The sequence below is a fragment of the Meleagris gallopavo genome, chromosome 3 (genome assembly GCF_905368555.1).
Source record: "Meleagris gallopavo chromosome 3, MGAL_WU_HG_1.1, whole genome shotgun sequence".
Lineage (NCBI taxonomy): Eukaryota > Metazoa > Chordata > Aves > Galliformes > Phasianidae > Meleagris > Meleagris gallopavo.
The window spans coordinates 39,394,348-39,421,459 of NC_139406.1; the positions used below are offsets into that span (position 1 = coordinate 39,394,348).

The 27,112-nt window shown below is 36.4% G+C and overlaps 1 protein-coding gene across 4 annotated transcripts; it reads right to left on the minus strand.

Moving 5' to 3' along the window:
• Positions 1-300: 300 nt before the first annotated feature.
• SOCS6 (suppressor of cytokine signaling 6) lies at positions 301-26,234 on the minus strand. Of its 4 annotated transcripts, none has more exons than XM_085220700.1 (3): positions 25,977-26,115; positions 23,974-24,062; positions 301-4,911 (listed from the first exon to the last, which is right to left on the minus strand). In XM_085220700.1, the coding sequence occupies exon 3, from the start codon at positions 4,784-4,786 to the stop codon at positions 3,182-3,184; it is 1,605 nt and encodes a 534-aa protein (XP_085076826.1). In that variant the 5' UTR covers positions 4,787-4,911; positions 23,974-24,062; positions 25,977-26,115; the 3' UTR covers positions 301-3,181. The 4 variants fall into 4 exon arrangements, with proteins under 4 accessions (XP_085076826.1, XP_085076827.1, XP_085076828.1 ...); XM_085220701.1 differs by lacking the exon at positions 23,974-24,062 and adding an exon at positions 8,843-8,937 and having other exon boundaries at positions 25,977-26,113; XM_085220702.1 differs by lacking the exon at positions 23,974-24,062 and having other exon boundaries at positions 26,106-26,234.
• Positions 26,235-27,112: the final 878 nt, after the last annotated feature.

The window sequence follows — 27,112 nt, forward strand, 5'->3', positions numbered from 1 at the left end:
GTCATTTCATATGCTCAAAAAAAGAAGTTTTATTTCGAAGTTTCATTCTGAAAAACATTGTTCCACAATTCAGTTGCATAAAAGGCTTATCTTTTGAACCCTTAAGCTGTTGTGCTGAATAAATAGTTACTTTTCTACTCTATGAAAATGATAGTCACTTAAGTTTTTCTTACTGTAGTTATTTTAAAGGTCCTCAAAATATCTGCAGTTATTTTCCTTTTTGTTTGTCAAGGAAACATTGTTTCTCTAAATTTTATGAAGTAGACATCAAAACAATTTTTTGTGGTTACTCTGAGTATTAAAAAAAAAAAAAAAACAACAATCATTACTGTATTTATTCCATATTAATATTTATTATATGAAGTTGTAATTACCCTTAAGGTTTTCAAAGTATTTTTTTCTGGGTTCTCTCTCCTGGCTGTCCAGTTATCTTAGTATAAAACATACTGAGAACTTCTGAATAATGCAACCATAAGTATTGGGTTTTTTGTTTTTGTTTTTTTGTCTACTTACTACTGAACTAAAGTATTTTGACCTCAGTAGAAATATCACCACCATTTTTATCAAGAAACAAAGTGCTAGGTGGTTCCCACATCCTAGGCCTCCAGTACTTTAAACTGTTCCTTTTGTGGAAGCTTTATAGGAGGGGGAAAATGACAACAGTAAGTTGACCTGATTAAACAAAGAATATAGCAAGGGAGGAATTCAAGAACTGGATAGCTGAACTATGATTTCAAAAATCATCAATACATATGAGTGAACAAAGAAATCTGAAAAGGCATGGGCACGTGTTCTTACATATTTTTCAATTCAGCAATAAGAATGGGATATTATAGCTTCAAATATTTTGATTTCAACGTAATAACTGCTAAATTAACGCATGTGGCATAGTATAACTTTAATGCATTCAATAGTGGTATTAAATGGCAAAGATAATATTTATTATACAGTAATCTTTCAAAGATTCTGTAGAATGCATAGGCCCTCCAGCTTGCACAGGGAAAGAATTTTTAAAATGAAGTAAATGCCAGAGGTTTTTTTTCCAAGATGTATGCATCTGAAAACTATAAAAATGATTTTCTTTTTCCTCCTCACAGACAGAATCAGAACACTGTACCATACAATAGGTTATTGTGCCTTTTTTGAATAAAGTTAGTGATTCTGATTCGGGGGGTGGGGGGTAGGGCTGGGAAGATGTCAGTAGAGGAAAAAAAGAAAACAGAATTCACACTTGCATACATGCATCTCAATGGCAAAAACAAATTATGTATATAGACAGCTCTGATTTTTTTTTTTTAATTTAAAACTTTTATCAGACTAAAGAAGAAATCCTTACTCTCGCTCCCTTAAAAGCAAAGGCAGCCTTTACCTACCTTTGTTTGTTTTTTTTTTTTTTTTTTTTTTTTTTTTTTACTTTTTTGTTAAACATTATGGTCAAAAAAATAAATTAAAAAAATATAAATTTTGTCTATCAATTCAGGCAACCCAAGATGTAGTGCTATTACACCACCTTGCAGCAATAGTGTATTCATTACTAAAGACTCACTTCAGGGGGCAAAAGGCTAGATAAAACAAAAAGAAGAAAATGACCTAAAAAAGAAAGCTGTATCAAAGATAAACAACCCTTTCTATGCTGATGTTTACTAACTAGCAACTCCTACCAGAGATGGGGAAGATGACACTCTAAAATACTAAAATCTAGGGACAGAGGAAGGCAGAGTAAGCCTCCCTCCAAGTCAGTTAGCCATGATCCCTTTAAAATAAAAGGGACAGAATCATGGACAAGGAGGAGGAAAAAAAAAAAAAAAGAAACAAAAAAAATGCCATGGATTAACATTGCAAGAATGAATGATTACAGTGTGGAACCTGTATTCCCAAATAAAAGTCTTTTTCCCTATCGAATGTCAGAATAACTATAAGCTTTTCAAATGCCAGAATCTTCAACAGATATCATAAAAATTTACTTAATGGATTCAATATTTCATGTGTCAAAACATATTTCATGACAGATAACTTAAATGTTTTCTGTGGTCAATATATATTCAAACCTCTCCTTCCCAGAATATTGAAGCCTATGAGAATAGACCTTTAGAGATTCATTTCAAGCAACTTCCATCCAAAATATCATTAGTCCTATTTTTTCCTCTACAGAAAAATGGAAAATGCTGAAACTTCTAGTATTTTGAATAAATATTGTAGAAATCCTCCTATTAGAAGTTTTACCCAATCCCTGAAATGGCTTATTAGTTCGCTTTTCCTAGAGTCTTCCTATAATTTCAGGGCATATTTTTGCCCAAAGGGAGGTAAGAGGGTAAACAACAGAAAGAGGGGTCCTGGTAGGAGTTTGCTTATTTAACTGATGGCATTTAAAGATATTTGATGTCATCCCGATACTGCAACTTCCTCATAGGTATGATGAATTGACACTCGCAGGCTTCTTTTTTTGAAGGCCATTTTTAGAAGAACAAAATACTGAGACAATATGAAAGCTGAACCAACTTTCTCAAACACAAAGTAGTGTACAGACAATACAAGGCTTAAGAGAAAGGTGTTTTGTTCTTTATTGGGTTTGGGTTTTTTTTGTTTGTTTTTAAGATATCTGCTGCATAAGCATGTCTTTATCACACAGCTCTATTAAGTTCCACATTAGAAATTTATAATTAGGAAACTAGGAAATCATTTTTAACATAGATGTAAGTTCTTTAATTTAGAATACCGAAGTTTTTAACCATGATCATCTTTTTTAAACAGGTAATTTTAAAGGAATAGAAATCCATTGAACAAGTTTCACTGACTTTTACTTATGGTTGAATACACATGAAATGTGCTTTCAATGCATAAAAATCACAGTGGATAGCAGCAAAGGACTTGGGGGAAATTAAGGATAATTTGATCATTCACATTGTGATTAATCTGCACATTGATGAAAGATAGCTATTTCACACTTCTAAAAATAAAGTTGAGATCATTCTTTACAAAAAAAAAAAAGAGCCCCCCAAAATACACAAAACCCCCCAAAACAAACATAAATCCAAATGCATTACCTTTCTTTTACACACAAAAATGAAATATTGTTATGGCAGCAAAAGATTTTGATAATAATGAAAGTCTGTAAACTGTAATTCAATCTCTTTTGTTGTTGTTGTTCCCAAAGTGCAAGATGCAAGATTCCCATAAGCTTTCAGTAGTGCTTTTCCTGTAAATAATCCTTCATTTTGTTTGGCAAAGGCAGTTTCTGAATCAGGTCTATTCTGGTGTACTGACGTATTACAAAACGACACAGGTATTGTAAAGAACGCACCTGCATAAACCGAGATACTGGATTTGTTAGTCTCACTGGATAAGTTGCAGATCCAGGCAATCGGGATCTTGAATAGCAGAAAGCTCCATTTTCAGAGTCCCTGATCGAATGTTCAATTAGATCAACTATAGACGTATGCCCCTCCACATCTGGTTGTTCATAAAAGCTAAACCTACCATTTGAATGTTCAATTCTAGTGTGAAGTGTTTTTCCATGGGAACGAAAACTCAAACTTAAAAGATAACGATCATCAGAACTATCTCGAACAAGAAACGAGCCATCAGGCACATTAGCTAATTTTCCCTCTGCCTCCCAACGTGTAATGGGGCCCCAGTACCATCCTTGTTTTGCAAGTTTTTTCAGTTCTTCAGTGAGACTTGTCACAACCATAGGACCACTGTTCTGTACAGAATCATAAACTCTTCCAACTCCAGGGGCAGTGTTAGGATCAAAATTCAAATGGCAGCGCATACTTTCAGCCACATGGGCATCTGTGCCATTCAATCCATTAAAGTTCCTTTGGATTTGATTATTCTGCATTGGAGGTAGCAAAGGTGAAAGTGGAGGGACATCATTGTGATTAACTCTTGGACTTTGCAACATGACTCCTGTGGTACCAATCAACAAACCATTCACTGTGTGATCCACAAAGATATCTGGTGCAACTACTACATCCTGATCCACTTGACTCTCTTCTTCATGGAAAGCATTTCCTCCTACTTGAGAAGAAACAGTTGAAACTTCCATGGGTGAGGAACTATCCAGACAGTAACTACGTGATCCTTCCAAAGGATACATTCCCTCATCTAAAGGCACAGTATACTGAATGTAGTCCTGAGGCATTAATCCAATAACTACAGGCACATGTTCATCAATATGAAGATGCAAGTCCCCATTCTGAGATTCCGTATTTTTTAATGCATTGTTTTGTTCCTGGAACACGTTATCTGACTGCAAGTCATGGAAGTCCTTTCGAACGCCATTCAGTGCTGGGCTTGGATTAGAAGAATGGACCAAGGCCTTGACTTTCACTTCCATTTTTATGCAAGTCTCTTCTGAATTTGTAGGTCGAAGGGGCCATGGAGTTGGACTGTAATGATGATTACGGAGGGAAGTGGATCTCAGAGGTCTTTGAGCTCGCACATCTTTGAAAGTTATTGGAGCAGATGACGAAGAAAAGGTGTCATCATCTGCAGAACTTCCAGATGGTGTGCTGCCTTTGCCTTTTTGCTTTTGTTTTGCTGAAAGCCTCCTTTTTAACGTACCCATTAAGCTTTCACTTTTTGATCTATTTTTGCCTCCTTTTTCATCTTCACTATTGACTTCACAGCTAGCCAAATCTTTACCATAGCAGCTGCCAAACAGGGAGTCATCTTTTCCAAATTCACTTAAAGATGGCTGTTGAACCACTACAAAGTCACTTTCATCTTTACTTTTATTTAAGTTAAAGGACTTGCGAATTGTTTTTAGACTAATTTTCTTCATTATGACAAGTTACCAAGTCTGGCTGATCAGCAGTGCTTGTGGTGATATAGCCCTAACACATGCAGAACAGCTTCTGCTTCATTTATGTGTTTTGTCCAGCCTCATTTAACTTCAAGAGCCATCTCCTGGAAGCAAATTAAAAAAAAAAAAAAAAAAAAAAAAAATCAACTTCACAAAAGAAATATTTTAAGAATTATCAGTAAAGATTTGTTTTTCCTCTAAACAAAACAGAAATTGCAGCACTTAAGTAAAAGGCATCAAATAAACATATAGGAAAAAAGCTGACTTGGAAATCAATGAGACTCAAAAAAGTGAATTTGTTACTTGTGCCTTGATTTCCACAACTTTATTCTGCTTTTATTGTGCTATTTTAATACACACACATATCACAGGCACATATATAAAATTGTAAAGCAAAGAGACATCTCTTTCTTTCAGAAGGCATGTAAAAACACCCCCACAGAAATAACTGCAGAACATAAAATGATGTAAGATACACCTCCCAGTAACAGTCACACATGCTTTAACACATACAGGTTAAAGCATGATTAGTCACAGTCACACTTTTTTTTTTTTTTTTTTTTTTTCTCTCCATAGGACAGTAGAGCAAATCTCAGGTAACTGTAATTACAGGAAAACTAATTAAAGTCAATGAAAATAGAAAGAATTTAACTGCAAAATAACATCTACTGAGAGAAAATAATGGAAGTCCCTTCCCAAAGCTCTATGAAAAAAAAATATTTCCAAACTTTTAGACACAAAGGAGGTAATTCACAGGCTTTCATTGCCTAGTACTACTACTGCTGTTTAGTACTTTTGCAAAGACTAAGCAGATACATCTTCTCAAGTCCCAGGCAACTGTTCCACTTGGCATTTTCTATAGTCATGTATACACATACGAACACATGCCCATAAGCTTGATTTTTCAGCTTGTTTTTCTTCAGCATTGGCTAAACCAGTCAAAGCAAGTAGCCCTGCAGAGAGGGGAGAACAATGACAAGGAAAATAGAAGAGATTGGAAAGTTGTTTCTGCCTTGAAAGTACAGTACTTCTAGTAGCAATCATTACGCCACAAGCATACAATTACACAGCATGTTAGCAGAACAAACTGCAGCAGCAAACTTGGCCCTGGGCTAAGTATGGCAAACTGAAAGAGACTATGAATCTTAAAATATATAGGTAGACAGACACAGACAGAGAAAGAGAGACAGGCAGAGAAAGAGAGCCATCTCCCCACTTCGAAGACAGACATCAATTTTTGCAGACTTCCAGAACACAAATGCTCAAGAATCATATTAAAAACTAGCTAAAAGATAGTGAAAGGAATCTAAGGATTCTGAACTTTTTCTCACGAACAGCAGAAATGCTGAAGCTTGATTTACACTGATTTGTATCCTAGCCTTCAATTCTTTACCATCTGCATCACACTACTTCAAAGACATGTTCTGTTTTTATAAATAGAAATCGAATATCTAAAATAATCTCAAAAGATAAATCTCTATGGCAGCATATATACAGAAATGACAAAGTTATACTTTGAGAATGACTACTGAATATGCTTGAACAAAACATGTTCTACGCCTATCAGTCTACTTTAACAGCCAATATTTTTAATCAAGCAAAATGCATGAGTGCCCAAATTCTTGACACTCTCTTTCTATATTTGTGATATTTCACATAAAGAAATGATAAGGACTTTTAATTCAAATATAAATCACAGATACAGTGTGTGTGTGTATATAATAAATACATATATATATATATATATATATATATATATATATATATATATATTCAGAAATCCAGCCCATTAATCAGGAAAAGATGATAAAAATCCATTGAATGACAATCCTGGCCGAAGCTCTCTGAAGCAAACTGAGAACACCAACAAATCAGAGAAAGTCTCTAAACAAGTTCTATCTAAAAGGAAATCATGGTACATTATGACATCTTACTTTTTTTTTTTTTTTTTTTAATCCAAGACAGAAAAAGCAAAAGTACCATGAAGTCAAATACCTCAACTGATCCAAATTCTTCACATGTACTTCAGAAAAAACTAGCAATTCTGCATTACATATTAATATGTTTAAACAGTTCTCAATGTGAGACAGGCTCACATACTTGCAAGTATAAAATTTTTCATTTTCTGCATCTACAGAAGTTGAAACAGAAGAGCTCAGCACGCATTCCTTCCTGGAATACATTAAAATGAGCTGCTGAATTTCATCACAACTCTCAGCATTGCAGCAGTTTCACTAGTATTTTCTAAGAATTATAGCATCACTGATGTCTTCCATAGATCTCTTCCAGTGCCATCTGCTGTACTGTGCATTTAAGAAGTCTAACTAGGAATACCTCTGGAAATTTTTCTGGCAGGTATTTGCAACTATAAGCACGCTTTAGAGTACATCAATGCACTCCAAAGCTTGGTTACTGTAAGCAGAAATATGTGGAACACTGTGAATGAAAGCAGGAGATTAATCAGACCCAGAAAAAGAATGAAATATTAATGCAAACTAAAGAGTCAAAATGGAAGTTGGCTTATCAATTTTCAACTCAAGCTCATTTTCAAATCCTTAAAATTATGCAGATTGATAAAACATAGGCATCCTGACTAACAGTATCAGGAACTACTAGATTACTATCCATTAAATACCATGATCCTCTTTGTGCTATTAAATATAATCAAACCTAAGTATGTATGCCTCATATTGAAATGAAAAAAAACTACCACCAACATATTAGTCAAAACATGAACTATCAACGAACAGATACAAAGCTAAAACTTTACAGGCTGCTTATCTTAGGAGTCAGTCTTATGCTCACATACTGTTATTACACTGGCACTAAATTTATGAAAAATTATGAAAGCTAAAAGTAGCAGTTTGTGAAATCTAGTTAGATGCTGGAAAATGGTTGCAATGACTAGCAGTCAAGTAGTTTTGTCAATTCATTATATGCAAAAGTAGAAAAGCAAAAGTGATCATCTATATTTATATAGCCTTCAATCATTTCTTATCTATTTCATAATTCCAGATCAGGTATACTCATTTCTTGAGACAAATATCACGAAAAATTCTCCCAGAACATATTACTACCAAAATAAAACAGCATTAACTTTTAAGGATTGAGACAAAAACCATCATACTACAAATATACAGCACAATGCAATTTACGATTGTGCAAACTACTGCCAAATTTTTAATAAAAATATCATCAGTAAATTTTGTCTGGTACTATTAATCAATAGTGCTTCAGATAGCTTAAACTTTCCTAAAAGAGATATTAATCTGCTCATTTATTTCCATTAAGTGAAATAGTATAGCATTTAACTTGATTTAATTTTTTTTCCCCTGAAAAGTCTGGAGATCAATTAGAATACATATAATATTTATACAGAATCACAGTAAGAACTGCATCATTTCCAACTTCCAACTAAGCATATCTTACTTTCAAAACATTTGGCACAACTGCGTATGGAGCTGTGCTGAAGAGAATAACATTGACAGGGGAGGAACAATCATGAAAAATCCATATCTGATGATTTATAAGCTCAACTTTGCCTAAAGAAAAGCTTTTCCACTATGAGACCCGTCAGGCATCAGAACACATTCCCCAGAGTTGCGTAATCTCTATCCTTGTAGGTTTTCAAAAGCCAGCCACAAACTCTAAAGAAAGCTTGTCTGATCTCAGGGCTAAGGATGCTGAAGTTGAGATGTCCTGAGATTTCTTTCAAACTGAATTATCTTACAGTTCTATGACTTTAAATATTTTGTACTGTCTGAATTTTTATTAAACGGACTTCACATAAAAATCAATGTTTGAAAACACTTTGGAATTCCAACTTTCAGTGCAGTACTACAGATTCATTAATTCTAGTTTTGCTATTGCAAGAAGAAGAGCATTCATCTTATAAAGAAAATGCAAACACTTATTTTTGAACTCATATATAAATACCTTTAAGTAAAACAATCAAAAAAAGTTTCTGCACATTCCTGGCATGTGACAAATACCAGATTTTCATTACAGTAAGAGAATGAAACCCAGTCTAATTACCTGCAGAAGTATGAAGCGTCATTCTCCTACTATCCCCCAAACTCTTTCTAGAAAATACCCATCCATTATTTGGCAGGACATCTCAATAACAGCATCTTAAGGAAACACAGATAACAAGAGAAGTAGTTTGTAAATTCTTAAATATCTATACATATTCCAGCATTCTTAAACCTTCTGACATAAATTACCAGGAAGTCTTTCTGCATACATGGTCCCATTCTTTTTACTTTAACAATGAAATCCTTATATGATTGGAAGTTATATCTTTATACCAGTAACAGAAAATATTGATTTAAGATATTTTCTTCCACCTACTTGTAGTTTTAGTCATAGAGTTACATATAATATATTCATTAAAATAAAAGAGAGACTAAATACCTATTTCAAACACCATCTTTTTTTTTTTATAGAACATTTTATTACGTACACTGTGGCAGCTTTCTGACTAGACTTGCTACTAGCATATGGTGATGGTAAGGCTTATCTCTTTCCTGATCTTCAAGTAAACTCCCACATTACATTGCTCTTCAAAAAGAAGACTCTTAAAATGAGTTCATATAAATTCCACTGTACGCTCTTATGTTGAAAGTTCAGACTACGTTGAAGACAACAAAACAAAGACAATTTTAGTAGTAATTTGCTTGGTAATGAATGAACACTGTTTTAAAATGAGTATGAATTTTATGAAAGTTGATCTCATCCTCTCTTGAATACCTGTTTTTTTCCCCGAGTATGAATAAACTCAGATACACACCTTCATATAGAACTAGAACAAGGCAAAGAACAGATAAAAGCTCAGTACTTTCTATTCATATAACAATTCAAAAATACTTAACACCCCCGATTTTTAAGTTAACAAGGCAAAAACTTGAACAGAGTGTAGATATTATAGACCACCTGTTTAAACATCCACCTCCTATGATTCGAATAGCTGTGGAAATTTGTTTGCTTCTCTAAAGGCCAATATAGCTGAACAGGTATTACACAGAGAAACCCTAACCTCTAGCAAAAAATAAGCAAGGTATGCCTTTAATAAGCGGAAAAGTGAGGTAAAGTAATGAGGAAAAAAACAACAGAAAGAGACTTTTCTTCACCACTATCCATACATAGAATTAACTTTAGGCAAAACCAGTAACGGAACCATTTACCCTGACTGCTAGCCTCTGTTGGAAAAGGATGTTTCTTGATCTGGAGATCTGGACTTTATTAATCCATGCTTGCAGTAAGTTCTGTTCTTCTTTCCCATATTTGGTTACAGGACAGAATATTTCTATCTGATTGGTAGTTTTCCTCTGGGGAGTTAGTGAAGAGTGTTAAATGGCATATTTGTATTACAGTTCATCTGTGTATATACAGTACTGTAACTACAATGACTGCATAACTACAATAGCCAAGGCCAGTTACTAACATTAAACATCTTTGCCCAAAGCTCTATCACCCTTACACAAGGATGGACTGGGCTTCATGTCTGCTCTTGAGCTACCACAGGCACATTCATCTGGTATGCTAAACTGAAAACAGAGCTAGCTAACATGGGGACAGAAGCCAGAAACTATCAGCTCAAGATCAGTTGGGTGTCGTTAGATCAGCACTGCCATGAGAATTGAGCTCTGGAGAGGCAAGTGAACGACCACCTCATTCATTCCTGTTAAATCTTTCACCAACGGGTGGGCATCAACACCAAAACACAGAGCAAAGCACACCGCACTTTTCCATACACTTGCTAAGAGTGGCACAAGTACCATCTTCCATTATTTCTTTTAAGCAGGCATTTGATAACATAGTATACTGCCAAAAAAATTTCAAGCATGCTGAGAAAGTACCAGGAAAAATAAAGCCCCAAGCTGGCTTTCAGACCCTTATGAACAGTGAGGGGAAAACGAGCAAACAAAAGTAACAGCAAATCAATTCATACCAAATCAATAGAGAGAAAAAGTGAACCATTTCTGCTGAATCAAATGACAGAAGCTACTAAAGAAACCTGTTCTGCATAGCAGTTGTGCTTTCTCTGTTGGAAATCATATCCATCAAGCGCACATAAATCTTTCCTTTTCTTTTTCATCCAGAAGCAGACTAAGAATGAGAATAATGCTCAGTCAGGCTCAATTTTCATCTCTTGTTATTTTACCAGCCTGCACCAAGCTGTCTGTCAGCAAAAATTAAGTTTAGTTTCATAAGCAAAGGTTAGATTTACCACAAGATGATATACAAGAATTTCAAGTAGGACTCCATCCCACTTCTTCCTGAGAGAAGGTATACCAAAACACTTCTCCTCTGTTGTAAGGTATGCTGGTACCTTCAGGTTGGTAACAGGGAAAACTTTATGCTTATCTAAGATATATATATACAATCCTCTTAAACATTAAAACAGCTATGTGAGAAGTCAGAGAAAAGTTGCAAGACTACAATGCTCTACAAACCAGCTTCTCATTTAGCTACAAGGACCAATAAAATGTTTTGTAAAAAGGAACAAGTTTTCAAACAAATTTGCTAAAAGACTTGTGCCAAGTTACCTGTAGTAAACTGTACACTGGCAACAATAACATAAGGCTTTGGGCAATGAACCGATTCTGCACCTTCTTACTTGTGAGCAAAAATAATGCCTGAAATGAAAATAGCAAAAACTAAAGAAGACGGGGAAGGACAGCCAGTAAAAAAAAAAAAAAAAAAATGCACTTCTATGCTTTATTTTTATGGAAAAGTATACACAAATACTTGAATCTTAGAACATGTGTTGAAAAGAGTCTATCCCATCATATGAATGTAGGCAGCATAAACTAATTCTTAATGCAGTTTCTTCTTGAACCCAGATACATGTCAAAAGTAATTTCAGAAATACTATCTAACCATTTAAAGCATATGCCAGAAAGAAAGAAAAAGTCAACCAGAATATTCTCTCAAAGTGATTTTCTGGTCAGCATTAATCTGACTGTTCTTTTAATATTAATGACAAATAATATGATTGTGAGAAAGTCTTTGAATCCTTTTCAAAGGAGGAATGAAAATACTGAGATATGCAACAGCTGAACATTATAATTTCTTGTCTGCTTGTATTGGTGTTGATTTTCTTTTAAAAGTTTATCTTTCCATTTTGGGCCACTTCAGGATGGTGTTTCTCTTCTTGTTGTAGAAATACTGCCACTGTAGAGAACTTCTAAAATATGAACAAAACCTGCTGAAAAGAGCCTGATGCCCACAGATATTTTGATAAGAACATAAAAGAGGCGCTGTGCATTATCTTTCATACATTATCAAAACAAACTTTCAGCTTCTCAAACCAAATCTGCATCACCAATCAACTTCATAAACCGCCAGACACGTACTGAAAGGGCAATACAGAAACACACCTCCCAGTCAGTGCATGTACATAAGTGTCTCCTCAAAAATACTCAAAAGGAAAGAAACATGAGGGGCAAGAGGAAAATCCAGGAAAGTTAACAGAAACACTATCATCACAGAAGTTCACTACACTTCTTGCCAGTATAAACCTACTTTTTATGTTGTTGCTCTCTCAAAATTAAGAGCTGCTAATTTGTAATAATAATCATATTTGCCTGTCCAGTTCAGCTGTTAAGAAAATGAATTGTAGTTCGAAATCTGGATGAAGTAGCACTTGTACATTATAGCACCAACCAAGAAGTATGACTGGCAATGCTAACTATGCTGCTCTTAAGCACAATATAGAATACTCTCTTTTTGATGAGCAGAGCTGAAAAATGTAAGAAACAAGTCAAGAGAACTCTACAGTCACCTTCATTAAAAAAAAGTTTTTTTTATTTTTTATTTATTTACTATCTACCCAACTGATAGCTTGGTAGCATGTATTTGTAAAACTAATATCTCAAGCACCAACTTGTAAATTGCTCATTTGCTCACTTTATTTTATAATTATCTGACATTAAAGAAGAAATGTAGCTATATTGACCTTTACTGCTGCAAATAACATTCACGTAGCATCAACAATGCACTAAAAAAGAAAAACATCCTGTACAAATACTTTCAAGGTAATAAAGTTACTTTCTAAATATTAAGGAGAAAAAAATCCCTTTGCTTAATTACCCCAAGTTACTATTAATTAAAATAAGTAAGGACATATTTTTCTTCAAGTAATAATCCAAATTTAGACATCTAATAAATTCCACTAGTAGGAAAAGAAACATTGTTATAACTCTGTTTCATCTTAAAAAAAAAAAAAAAAAAAAATTATCCTTATTCCATGGAGATTTAACACATGCAGCACAAGTTGAAACAAAAAAACTGCTAAAACAAGCCTTCAGAATAAACAGATGGAGACTAATTGGAAAATGTATTTCTAAAAAAAAAAAAATCCTGTTTGTCCAACCTACCTACAATTGGAGGATCTTTGACCTAAGATTCCCACTCCTATTTTCAGCTCATCTAGAAGATGCATGCACACACACACATACACAATCAAACAGTAGTCTTACACCACTTTTTTTTTCCTATTACTCTATCTTGGATCTTGCGAGTCATTAAGGCTGGACCTGTGGCTTCAAGTTAACCTCAGAGATATTAGCTTCTGACTGAAGATGAAACACACTTTAAATTCAGACGACCAAGTAGGCAGCTCTCTGAGATTTTTGCAGCTACCACCCTCACCACCTCTACTGTGCCATTTTAACAAAAGAAAGCTGTTATTGTTATTGAAAAGATACCACTCTATCAACTCAATTTAAGTCAAGGCGCAGAAATCCTTTATAACGCAGTTAGCCCTCTATATAAATAGAAAGATTAAGTTGACCCATTTATGATCTGAGCGGAAAGAGAGCACAGGGCCTTGATTAAAGAGAAGAGTGAAAAGATCTTTCATATATAATGTTTAATGTTGTACAACATTCACACATTTCACTTAAATCTCAAAGCAGCGCAGAGGAGGAAGAAGCAATTAATAAGAGAGGAAGGGATTGACCTCTGCTTTCGGACTTTCTTTACTTAATTATCAGAGGGGTAAATACAGTTTATTTGCTACAAGGCACCACAGAGATCTTACCCTTCTCCTTCAGCCCACATAAAAAAGTTTAATATCAATACAGCATAATACTTGCCTCATATAAAAGCATTAATTTTCCACACAACTCAAAGACTTAATAAATTTCAGACTTGCACAGACTCCTACATCTGTCCCTTTAATTTTTAAGTGCATTAAGTCTGTTGTTTCCCTTAATTTCTCAATGGAAAATTCTAAAACAACACAGAATTTAGTTTCTATATATGGAAACAGCTCTATTCTATAAATTCTTCAGCTGTGTGAAGTGAAAGAAATCTCATTTGTGTGAAATTCATATATTTTTTCACTCATCGGTTTAACGCTTTTTTACAAAATAAAAACTAATTGTTTTGCTACAAATGTGCATCATTAATAGAAACACAACATGCATAATAAAGTATATGTTACCATTCAGTCTAAGCCTGAATCACATTAAGTGAAACATGAAGTACCTGAGATGAAAATGCATCAGCTGAAATAAAAATTACTTCTAGACAAGCCTGGATTTCCCAATCTTGAAAAAATAACAACTCGATAAAACACTGTTATATAGTAACTTATACAGAATATAGGTCCTACTTAAGAAACCAAGTTCCCTACTCAATTCTTTAGAGGTTAGAGTTATATTCAATAAATTCAATACAGTTGGGTTTTGTCTTACTTTCTGTAGAAACAAAGCTTGAGCAAGCAAGGCTCTTTTTGTTCATATGCATCACATTCCCTTCAGGACAGCCAAAGTTTTAAATCAATTCAGCACGTAAAGGGCATCTCAACTGAGACAGCAGCCATTGCAAAAAATTCATATATTCTTAGAAAAATAAAATCCAAGGCATGGACATTGCTAAATACAAGAAAAACTTCCTCCGGAGTTCAAAAGTTTGTCCAGAACAAGGGAAGAAGCTCGGATTAAATAGTCCCAGTCCTCACAGAGCCATGTGTTTCACAAAACTTTTTCACTACTAACACAAAAAATATATATTTAACTCAAAATATCAAGATATCACATATGTTAATTAAAAGCAAAAGTGATTTGTTATTGTGATGTAGTTCTTATTTCTGAGTAACAGACAAAACAAGAAAGATTTATGCAACGCTATATCACTATAATGAGAAATCACTAGAAAGAACATTAAAAATTGAAAACACTTTCTATATAACATTGATTCAAATTTTGAGGTTTTATTTCTGAAATCTGCTAGTTCCACTAGCAATTTTGCTTTCCCCTAACTTGTAAAATAATCACTAAAACTATCAAAGACAACTTCTGAAACAACTTCTAATCATTTACCTATCCTCTTAAAACAGTATAATCTGAAACATGGTTTTATATCCTTTATCTGAGTTATTTACATAGGAAACGTATCAAAAAATTTCATCAGGGCTCAAAGTTCAAGAACTCAGATGCTGAGAAAAGCCAGAAGTTGCCTGTGCAACTCTTTTCTGTCTTGCCTCATACAGAAAACAAAAAATGCTTACATTAATTCTACTCTTCACCAAGCTTTGAAGTGTATGATCCTATAATTTACTTACAGCATACTAATTAAACTCCAAATTCCAGAGCTCACAAACAGAATTATTGGCTTAATTAAGGATTTTTGTTGTCTCTATATCAGACTCTTAAATGTTAATGCACAGGCATTCAGTACTCCATTCAGCACTTACTGAGCCAGAACACAGAGAGCTCAAGTTCCACTGTTTTAGTTGGATTCATAAGCTGACTAATAATGTATATGCACCAATGGGACAAATTCAGGTGATTTAATTCCAAAACCTGAATTCTGAACTTTAATGATGTGGAGTGATTTGAGGCAGGGAGAGTTTGACTTGTAGGGGATCTTGAACAACTGCCTACTTAAAACTGAAACCTCCCTCATATCTCCATGAAAGTATATAACGTCAACAGAACAAAATGAGCATGACTCAAGTACTTGACTGCAGCAGCAAGTTGTCACCCACTAAAGGAGATCAATTAGTTAAAGCCTGTGGTACCTTTCAGGAATTTGCTGACAACAGAGAAATAAGCAAGCACAGAACTTTGGGTTTCATCTTTCTGACATACTCAACCTTTCAGGATACCTTCTACTATTGTCCTCTAGTAAAGATTCAACTTTCTGACATTCTGTTGAATTTTGAAGTCTTTAAAGAAAGTAAACTCAGAAAAATAGGCTGACAATATTCATCTCTAGAGTTTAAACTTTCTATGAAACAAGCACTTATTATGCTAACTGGTGTCTCCAGCGAGACAGAGCATTCTCACAGTTCCTACCACATTCTGCTTGTGACACAACAGATCTGAGGCTGACGGCCTGCTTTCCAAAAATACAATTCAAAGCAAAGTACATTTTGACAAACTGCAAAGGTCAAAACTACAACCAGCCTAATCTAAAATAGATTTAAAGTATCTGATTTTCATCCAAGCTAAGATTTTTTTCACCATACATGACTCCTCCAAAACTCAACAGGAATTGCAAGTACATAGGGCCCAGAAGAGTCAAGTTCCTTACAAGCCCACAGAAACTAAAACCTTATATTTAAGATATTGTTAATCAAAAACTCTCTCCCCTCCACACACAAAGCTGCTTAATCAAGGAAGCGCTCAAACACCAGAGGTGCTTTTTTGTTTCTGTAGTTTTAAATTAAAAACTCTTTAGCAGCCCTTCACCTTATTTTTGCATACAAAAGCAGAACTCTATCTGGGCAAAACTGTACCCAGGCCTACTTCATGACAAACTGGGCCAGAAAGTCAATCTGTGTATGTGCAAACAAGGGAAATTTTAGGTAATTTTGTATTTAATCTTGTATTGTAGATAAATGTTGCCCTGTAGAACCTAAGCCCAATGTAGTTCAGAGTATATAATACAACAAGTATAAAGAACCCAGTCTTGCATACAGTTACATTAGCATCTCATTTCTATTCTGAACATCCATGCTACTCAGCAAGATGCAACCCAACTGAGAATAATATTGATTTGTTTGAGGCTCTAAAAGTACCTAAAAGGAGGGAAAATTTAATTCAAGGAAAAGGTTTGCATACAAAAACATTTTTCTAACAATCTTATAATTTCTTCCTAAGTAAATATGCTTCACTGTTTGTGTGTTTCTCTTTCCCTCTCTCCTCCTCTTTATCTACACATAATAGTTATCAGATTCTTAAACCCATCTTCATCACGCTTTTAGGTAGCAAGATTTTAAGGCTAAAAGAACCACAAAACCCAGAAAAATATAATGTTCATCACTCCATAAGTATCCTACACAATCTTCCTTGTTACACACAAATGATAACATTAGCAGTTAGTATTAGAAAAGGAGCTTAAAATAAGAATTTTGGTTTAAAGATAAATATTTAAGATTAAAGTGCTTTTTCCCCCCTCAAATAAAGTAATGATGACTTCTTTCAAGTGACTTTATACCTTGTGCTGATAATGAAACTAACATTTCCCATTACTGCTAAATAAAACCATTTGATTTTTATGGACAAAGACACTAATAAACACTGATAAAGTCCTGCAAACTGCAGTCATCATAAGCTGATATAATACAGAAGCAAGTTATTTCAAAAAGTTGGAAAAAATCACTTGAATTCAATTTTCTAAAACCTACAGTATTAATTAGGTTTAGTTTACCTGGCATATTCTGTAAGTGGAATAAAATCACTGATGAGGGGTGAGAAAGACCAAATTTAATCTGCCTTTCAACAATCTGAAAATAAATCCAAGAATTCCTTTTGTTTGAAAAAAAAAAAATTCCCCCCCAGTATTTGTTCTTACTTAATTGCTTATTATCAAATTTGATAGTTTTATGATATTTAATAAGTACACAAAATCTCTATTGCCCGCATCTTCATTTCTAACTACCCCAGTAATCATATTAAGCTCTGAATACAATCAAATTTGGTGGCATTTGAGGGGAAGGGGAGAATCCTCACTCATTCTTTCAAAACTCAAAGCACATGAAAGGTTATAACACAGCTAATCACATTCTTCACATTGTGCCCTGATAAGCCAATATGTAAGTAATATAGCAGTAATATATGAAGGTTCACTTGCATATTCTGAAAACATTTCCAGAATCTTCAGAATCAGAAAATGTTTCATAGGAGGCAACTAAAGAAAGATCATGTACCATCATGTTTCTTACAGTACTGCAAGTACAAACAAAATGGAAGAAGTCTCATAATTTTGTTCTGTTTTCCACCATTAAGATACCAAATTGTTTTTCTTCTAATCCTCGCTCCAATATATTCTGTTCCTAGTATCCCCAGCATTTTATTTGGACTATCCATGATTGATAAGCTAGCCTGTCAGTTGCTAGACAACGCTAAGACAGTTTTAAAGCTTTATGTTTAAGAAAGTTTTAAAACTTCGCTAAAGAATTAATCCTTTGGAATGAGACATTTGAAAATGATCCTTCTAAACTGTCATGGTTATTTTATTAACTGTGTATTCCTTACTTAAAAGTAAAATTGGTACCTGTGTTAAAATACCTACAGAACATTATGTTAGGATTGTTTTCAACCCCAAGTCTAACCAAGTATATACATAGAATGATGAACACTATCTGATACCGTAACCAAGCCTCTCACAGATTCAGTTAATGAAAGAAAATCAGGGCTTATTTACACGTAAACCAAGAGGAAGGAAACAAACCAGAGAATGTGAGAGGACTTTCTTGTTGCTGCTTAAAGACTAGGAGATCCTCAGTCAGCTTGAGACCCAAGAGGAAAATTTCCTACTCATAAAGTGCCTCCTATAAGCAAACAGCTGCTCTCAGAATACACTCTGGCAGAAGAGTCTGGATGTGTTGATCAGAAAGTGCATCCTGACTGTTTTTCCAAGTTTTTAGGACCCAGCGCAGACAGTAATCCAAGCTCTGCATTTGGGAAAATAAGAATGTAAAACACAGCTTATTTAAAATATTTTCCCTCCCATTTTCACTGGCAGAAGGCCCAATAAGAACAAACAGTAAAGTAATTATCTTTTTTATGATTTACAGCTTGGCCATATAAGGGTAACAGTAGAAATGGCTGTCTTCAAAGTATTGTCAAATACACAAGGTAAACACACCTGTACAGAGTATTATCTCCATTTAATGTCATAGAATTATTTTATTACTTTGTTTCCCTTAAAAAAAGAAAGTAAAACATTACACAGCTTTTCTAAATTGACAGTCCTTTTCAGCCGAGAGTGGGAAAAAAAACACATCCATTAACACTGCACAACTAGTGCATTGACTAAAATAGGAACACAATTTTTACTGCATGGGCAAAACTTCTTAGCAATTTTTTTTAATGAAGACCCAATTTGCCAGAGTTTAAGCTTTTTACAAGACTGCACTAGTTCTGACAGAATTTAGTCTATATGCGAATTCTGTGATTTTGGGTCAAAACTAGAGACTCTTAATTATTCATGGTTAAGATAATTTTTTTTTTTTTTTCCATGTCTCATCCAAACCTACACTGCAATGATCAGCAGTTAGAAACATCCTGCTACAGACAGCACATCTGATGGAGAAAGAATATCTTTTAGAGAGACATTGTTTTGTCCTGATGCAAACTGGAAAGCTTTCAGGTTGGTTGTTGTTGCGTTGATTTTTCATTACTGTCTGGGGTTTGTTCTGTTATTGTTGTTTTTAAGAAATTTTCTACACAGTTCTAAGTAAGCTGATTTTTTTTTAATATTGAGTGTCAGCCCAGTAAAGATCAATTTATGAGCAGACATTTAACTCAGTGGCACTGCTCACAATACAGTATGTTTAGCTTGCACTTGAAGAATTGGAGTCTTAAACTGAGGAACTTCAAACTGGTGTATAAATTCTTATATGCAGGATCAAAGATAAAGTTTTCATTGTCTATATGAAATAACATACTGCATGAAATTTATACAAACACAAAGCCCCTAAGATAGCTGTCTCCAGAGTGAGGTCAAATTTCTGCAGAGCCAGGAGCAGAGGAGCTCTGCTACAAAAGCTAGCTGAGCTTGAAATTTCAAGCATGAAGAGGGAAAAAAAAAAAAAAAAAAAAAAAAAAAAAAAAAAAGGGAGGCATATATGCACACAGAATCTGCCTTTTCCTCCTGTTCTCTCTGGCATAGATTTCAACTTATGTACACTATAAATAAAATAAATGTGTTAACCCAATTAAAAAATGAAAATAGATACGTACATTTCAATGTTCACACATTGTTTTCCATGATAAATCATTTAAAATAATGCAAATTCCAAGAAGCACCTGATTTTGTGATATGCAAGGCTTCTGATTCCCTTATGATACAACTCCCCTTCATTTTGTTCTCTTGAACATCACTGAATTACATTTCAAATAGCACTACAACAAATACAATTGGTCAGTATAGTCTTAACCCTTCAGCAAGGGACTGAAAAAATATTCACATTTTCATGTATTTTCCAAAGTTACTAGATTTTTTGCCCAAAATCATGCCAAAGGCCTATGACTAATCCCTAATTATTTCTCAACCTTATTTATTACTAACCAAATACTCTCTTTTCTAAAGCCAAGAAAAAGAGAAAAGTCAAATGTTCAGAAAGCATTGGATCAGAACTGTTGTTTTTTTTTTTTACACCTCTGTTTTCCACTGAAAAGACAACAGTGAAAAGGAGGGGGGAAAAAGCCACTAGACACCTACCTTACAGAGATCCAGGCAAGATCTTAAATTCAGCCCAGAGACCTTACCTCTGAATGCACAAACCAACTATTCTGGAATCAGTCTCCTTGGGCTGACCAAAATTCCAGCCTGCGAGCCTTTCCCAGTGCAAGTTTCATCAAAACCAATATGCTTGCACAAACAGCTTCTGTTCAGTGAATCCAGTGAGAATTCTTCAGTCACAGAGTTCTCACCAGCTTCTGAAAGAAGAGTGTCATCCTGAAAAGCTGCCTATCCTGTTTTTGGAATGCAACTTCCACAAATCTCACACTATAAGGCACAATTTCTGGAATCAAAACCTCTTTACCTGATGACACTGGTCTGTATTTCTGTATTTCAGTTATTAAACTCCTAATCTGATACCCAGCCAAAAGAGTAGGTAAGGGATTCTGAGAGTATTAAAACCCATTACCAATGTCAGAAACACAGTTAATACCATAGCTTGTAACTGCCCAGTCTTGTAGCATTTACCAAGGCCAAGTCTGGGGATTCTCAGAACCAGAAGGACAAAAAGGAAAGCAAGCTTCACCACTATTTCAGAGACATCTTGAGATCAAATATGCATGCTTCAGAAACATTTGGAATAGCCTACTAATTTATTCTCGACCTTTTTGAGGAATACAGACTGCTTTAGAGAAGGGGAAAAAAAAAAAATCACCTACTCAAGACTCCTACAAACTGCTGTTTTAGCAGATTTACCACAGAACGTCAAGATTAATTAAGAATAAAACTACTCAAGAAAAACAAAGATCACACACTGTAAAAGGAAGCCTGACTAGAATCTCATTTTCAACGATTTTGTCATCGAGAATAACAGTCTATGTATTGTTTTAAGTAACGCAGAATATCCCTGAGGAGCAGTAACTGAAGCTTTACCTCTATGGTCTCAAACGCTAAAATTTATCCATTTATCTGCTAGCTACATGTATTACATTAACTTCAGACCATCAAAACCTTACACAAGTCTTCTTACAGATCGGTATCTCTAACCATGCAAGTTAAATAATACAAATACAGCTGCTGATTATATACTGCTTTGGGAAGCAAAGAAAAATATCACGTATCTGTATGGTTTACCTAACAATATTCATAGGTTCATTTTCATTGTTTATTTATTTTTTTTAAACTAGAGACCACTTAACAAGCTATGAAAGAAAAAAAAAAACACTAACATCTATTTATACCTTCAATGCCAGAAAAAATGGCTCTCATCCAAAACTGTTTTACAGCAGTTTACAGCAGAATTATTTGGTGTTTATAACAAAAAGCAGACATACCTTACAAATCTAAGATTTTCTAAAGCTGCCAACTTACTGCACTTGCTAAATTACAAAAGAAAAGAATTTTTCGTCAGAAGACAAGAAACCTCATCTGCTCTGTGTGCTCAATATATACATAATAGGAAGCAATGTTTGGAAAGCAGCAGCTGGACAGAAATACCTACACAGGACATCTTTAGGTTGGGGTTTTGTGCAAGCAAGACAAACATTTTCCATATCCCTTCAACAGAGTTTTAATGTCAGAGGCAGAACAAGACAGCTAATGTACTTGCATCCTCAATAACCAAATGAAGATTTATATTTAACTTGCATAGTTTTCTTGGCAATGTAGCATCCAAGGAACAACTTCTGAGGTAATATGTGGCTTACATCCTTGTCATAAATGAAATCAACTGAGCTCCAGGGAGTTCGAAGTGTTATATGAATGATTAAGGAAACAGAAAAGAGACACTATTTTATCTCAGTATTTTCCAGAGCAACAAAAACAAGAAAATAATTATGGCAAATAACGCTTTATTTAAAAACAAGAAGACAGTAAAGATCTGTTCTTGAATCCTATTACAGTCTCTAGTGAATAGTAATCAGATTTGTAAAGCCATACACCTCAAAACTTGCTGAAGCTATCTGGAGCTGCAGATGCTTATTCCTTGCATGCTCATACACAACAGAAAAGTCAGAAAACCACAAAAACTGTTACAAGAAGAAAAAAAAATCCAGAGTAACTTAAGCAAATCTAAGAGCTCAATTTTTAACACTGATGTGAAAGTTTTAATTCTGACAGTAAGCAGCCTAAGTCAGAATCTGTATTATGATGTCTTTTTAATATCAGTCTATGCAGACTCTGGCAAAGCTTGCACAACTTTATATATTTAATATATTAGACAACATTTCACATACAGTCAGCTTCAAATTTTCATCCAGGGCAATAATTCACAGCCAGTTTCCTGTGGATCTGGTTTTAACTACCAGAAGAGGCTGAATTAGGTGAGCCATCTTTGTTTTATTCTTCTTATCACAGAAAATCACAGAAATTCATTTAACGTATACATACATGTTTTGATTTGGAATACAATTATTTTCAGAGAAAAACAGAGAAATAACAATAGCAGAAGGGATCTACTGATCACCATCTATGCTTCCAATATGACAGACCTGAAGATATCTATCTGAGCGGAATGAAGCTGCTTTTTAAACATGGATAGTGATAGATATTACAAGCACGATCCTCTTGTTTTTAAATAACATAGTACTGTATGTATTTTGCCATCTGATATTGTCAATGAAAATTTTCAGGATTTTTTTCCTTTTGAAGGATACTTCACTTTTCTATTAAATGCAAATACACTGGGACCCACAGGAACCCCTCACAAGAAGGCTCATAAAAAACTTAAGAGCTTTGTATTAAGTACGTTTATGGTCTTCTGAAGACTTACATGTAGTTCTAGAAAATAAGCATATATTAAAATGGAATAAAATTAGATTTTGGCACAAGCATAAGGATAAGGAACATTACCAGATATTGCTGTTTCTCTTAAAAAAAAAAAAAAAAGAGGAAGCAAAGTTCTGTATTTCTCTTAACACTTCACTGAAATATACAATTTGCATAAAAACTCCACTCTGTTTTTCAGTCCCCACCCTACCCAATTTCCACTCAATAAACTTTAGTACTTGCACTCACAAGTTAGATTGTATTTACTTTTATAATATTTGTAGTATATTTTCCTCCATGCAGCATCACAAGCCTCTGTTTTGTTGCTAATGGAGCCATCCTCTCTGCTTTGTTGCTAACAAACATTAAAGCCTTATCAACAAGCCGAGACACACCAGCAAAGATCAGTCTCCTTTCCATTTACTTTTCTATCATTCACCTCCCTATGGCATGCTGTACTACCAAAACAGCACTATGTGGGCCCAGGGAGGAAGTAAAGTAACAGAAAATAAGGCACGTAATGAATTACTCTGAACTATGGCCTCAGTTTTGCCAGCAATGATGCAGCAAATACGTAGTCAATTCAATGCAATACTACTAGAACAAGTCTTCAGACACCAATCCTCAAGTTACCCTACAACTACAGAAGCTTTCATAAAAACATAAAGAAATTCACATGCTTCTCAAGAACTCTTGATTAAGAGTCCACTCTTGCTCCACCTCTTTGCTGCTCTAAGCAGAGTAATGTGATCTACCTGCACAGCAATGGGGACCAAGTTGTTACTTTGTCCAAACTTCCTTTTCTAGGCGTAACTCAAAGTATCTGACTGACCCACTTCACAACCTAGAAAGAAACAAATTAACAGCATGGTAAACATCAGTAACACCAGTATCTTTTTCATATTTTACTGTGTCAATTTTTAAGATTTTCCTATATTGTAACTTAGGCTACAAGACCCTTAGTTGCACATATCCAACACTATAAAGACTCTCACAAAAGCTTGGGAACAATACAGTGCTTCTTCTCTACTAATCTATAGTAGGAAGCTTCTGGGGATGTTAGCAAATGCACATGTCCACATAATACTACAACTAATTCTACTTTTAAGGTTTAATTTCATTGAATCTTAACAGCTGGGGGAAAAGAAACAACAACATCTATTTAAATCTCAAAAGTCAGGGAATAGGTGCTTGATTCAAGAGTACACAACAGGTGAGCCTGCTCTAAGTAAAAGTTCAGTTCTAAACTTAGTGTGATGCCACATAATAAGAAATATACAATAGAAGTGAAAACTTCATTAAAGGTTTTCTTCACTAAAGGGAAGAAAAAGCTGAAATCTGAAATCTGCCTTAGTAAGTTAAGCAGAAAAGCATGAGCTACAATTACTCTCTTACTGTGAAAGACTCCAAAAATACCTAGATATTCTCCGGTGGTTTACATCTTCCAGCCAAGCTAGAGTAATTTATCTCATAACTATGCCAAAGCTTACATATTTCCTACAATCCAAGGATGGGTTAATTGACATGAAACAAAAATAGCATTCAGCCATGGCAGAAATGCAGAAGGATTATTCTTCAAGTACTTCTACAGAAATCAGCCTGGCCTGCAGCAGGCATTTTTAACTACAGGTGTACTAAGAGGTTGGATGTGGTGTATGCATTACTGGCAGGCAGGAAAGAGGGGTTGAGACCTCACCATGAAAGGGCAGAAGAATGTATTAACTGGGAGAGACACTTTCCCATTCCAAAGAATATTCTACTGCCAGTGCCTTCTTTCTTAACAGAGTAACCTTCTCTGCAGAAAAATACTATCCTGCAAATTATCACAGTTCTAAAAATATGGGCAGAAATGATGGAGAGAAATGAAGGAAAAAGAAAGACAAAATCAAAGCATCTCACATCACAGCAGCATTCTCTGCATCTCAAAAGTTCAGGGTTTTGGAAAGGTCTTTCTTAGACAACAGAGTTGGCATGGGCCAGAACCAGTTGTTTCTGACCAAAGCTACACCATTAGGGAAAAAGAATAGAAGAGGCAGTTTGAAGAACAATGAAAGCTAGTAAACTTTCTGTTTGTTTACCTGTTGTTTGGATTTAAAAATAATAATAATAATAGAAAAACCTTAAGCTTTTTAAGCCTTTAAGTGCTGCCTGTCTCAGCAAGTAGTGCTTCCCTTACCCCTTACGCAGCCCTTAGCATACCCTCAGTTAACAATAACATGACATTTACAGCTTCACCTTCCGCAGAGCTCCTTCATAGTGCAAAGCCCCGACAGCAATAGAACAAAATGACATCCCTGGCGACCTGCCCAGCAGCAGACCCCTGCAAACCTAAAAATGAAGGCGGATGGACAGGGAAAGGAAGCAGCCTAATTCGGCCACCCCCCCCGGTCACGGCACAGGGCAGCAGTGTGAACACTGGGGCAGCGGCCCGGGGGAGGTGGGCGCAGGGCCGTGAGGAGGTCGGCGGCGGCCCCTCCTGCCAGGCGGGGGCTGTGCAGCGGCCCCGCGGCCCGGCCCAGCTGCTCCCCGCCCGCCATGCAGGCCGCGCCGCAGCCCCGCTACCTCCGCAGGGCCTGGCGCCGCCGCGAGCTCGGGGCGCCGCGCAAACAAAGGGAGAGGAGGCCGGGGCTCGGGATGAGGAATGCGGACAAGCTAAGAACAGCTCCGTCCCCATCCCCGGCTCTCCATCGGCTGCCACCGGGGAAAGAAGGAGGGTTAAAGAGTGGGGGAAGGCGCCCGTTGCCCCAGGGACGCTCACCCAGCGGAGGCCGCGGTGTCCCGCTCGCGGCGCGGGCCTCTCTCCAGGCACCTCGGCGGCGCGGCCCGGCCTGAGCCGGCATCCGGGCTGGGCGGCGAGCAGCCTCTCCGGGCGGCGGAGCGGACTCACCGAGGCGGAGGAGGAGGAGCTAGCGTCGCTGTTGCTCTTGCGGGGCCTGGCCCGGCTTCGGCTCGCTCCCTCCCTCCCTCTCCGTGCCGCCGCCACCGCCTCCCTGTTCCTGGCGCCGCCGCCGCTTCCTCCGCCTCCTCTGCCCCCACCCCTCCGTCCTCCGAGGGGCGCACGGGGGTGGCGAGCCCGCGATGGCCGCCTCCTGCTGCAGGCGCGGCTCCGCTGGTGCGGCCGCGTACGGCCCGGCCCTGCCCGGCCGCCCTTCTCCGAGCCCTGCCTGCACCTTCCCGCCCGGCCCGGGGCCACCCGCTCTACCGCCTGAAGCCCAGGCTCCGCTCTGTTCTGCCTCTCCTGGCTCCGATCCGCCCCCTCTGTGGCCGCAGGGCTCCGGGAGAGCCGCGCTGGGGCCTTGTGAGCCCCAGGCCCCTTCCTCCCCGTCTCTCTGAAGGCTCTGCCTAGCTGTTGGAAGTTCATAAATAAAGTTCATAGCGAGCTCCTTTTTGTCAGTGATAAATGTTGCTGTACTTCATCCTCTGAGGGATTCTTCCTGCTCAGCCCCAGCTGCTGCCCCGGATCAGGAGCTCCTTGCCAGGCCTGCGGGTGCAGGAAGCTTGACTGCTCCCCTCCTGTCCCATTTTGTCTCGTTGTGCAGGAAAAAGCATTGTTGTGTATGACGCTGCTTCACAGATTGCCTGGAGAAGAGTGCCGCTAAACTCCAGCCACATCAGCTGTGCCTTAGGAACTCCAGCCAAGCAGGCTGCTTGCTTGCTCCGCTGGTCTCCCTTTAAAAATAAAATGCCAAATAAAGAACAACAAAGCAGTTCCTAGTTTAAGATATGTGAGACTGGCAGAAGCGACAAGTGAGGGGGTGAAGAATTCAAACGTGTGGACAATATGGATCTTGGAAGTTGTGGAAAGTAATATTTGCTGACTGGTGTCTAGCTGGTGAAGTATTACTCTCTAAAGCAATTTCATCCTTCATTTCCTGCTTGTGGTTTTTAACTGAT

What these genes read in the sequence shown, in the direction of transcription:
- SOCS6 (XM_085220702.1), bottom strand. Translation starts at nt 4,786, where the DNA reads ATGAAGAAAATTAGTCTAAAAACAATTCGCAAGTCCTTTAACTTAAAT.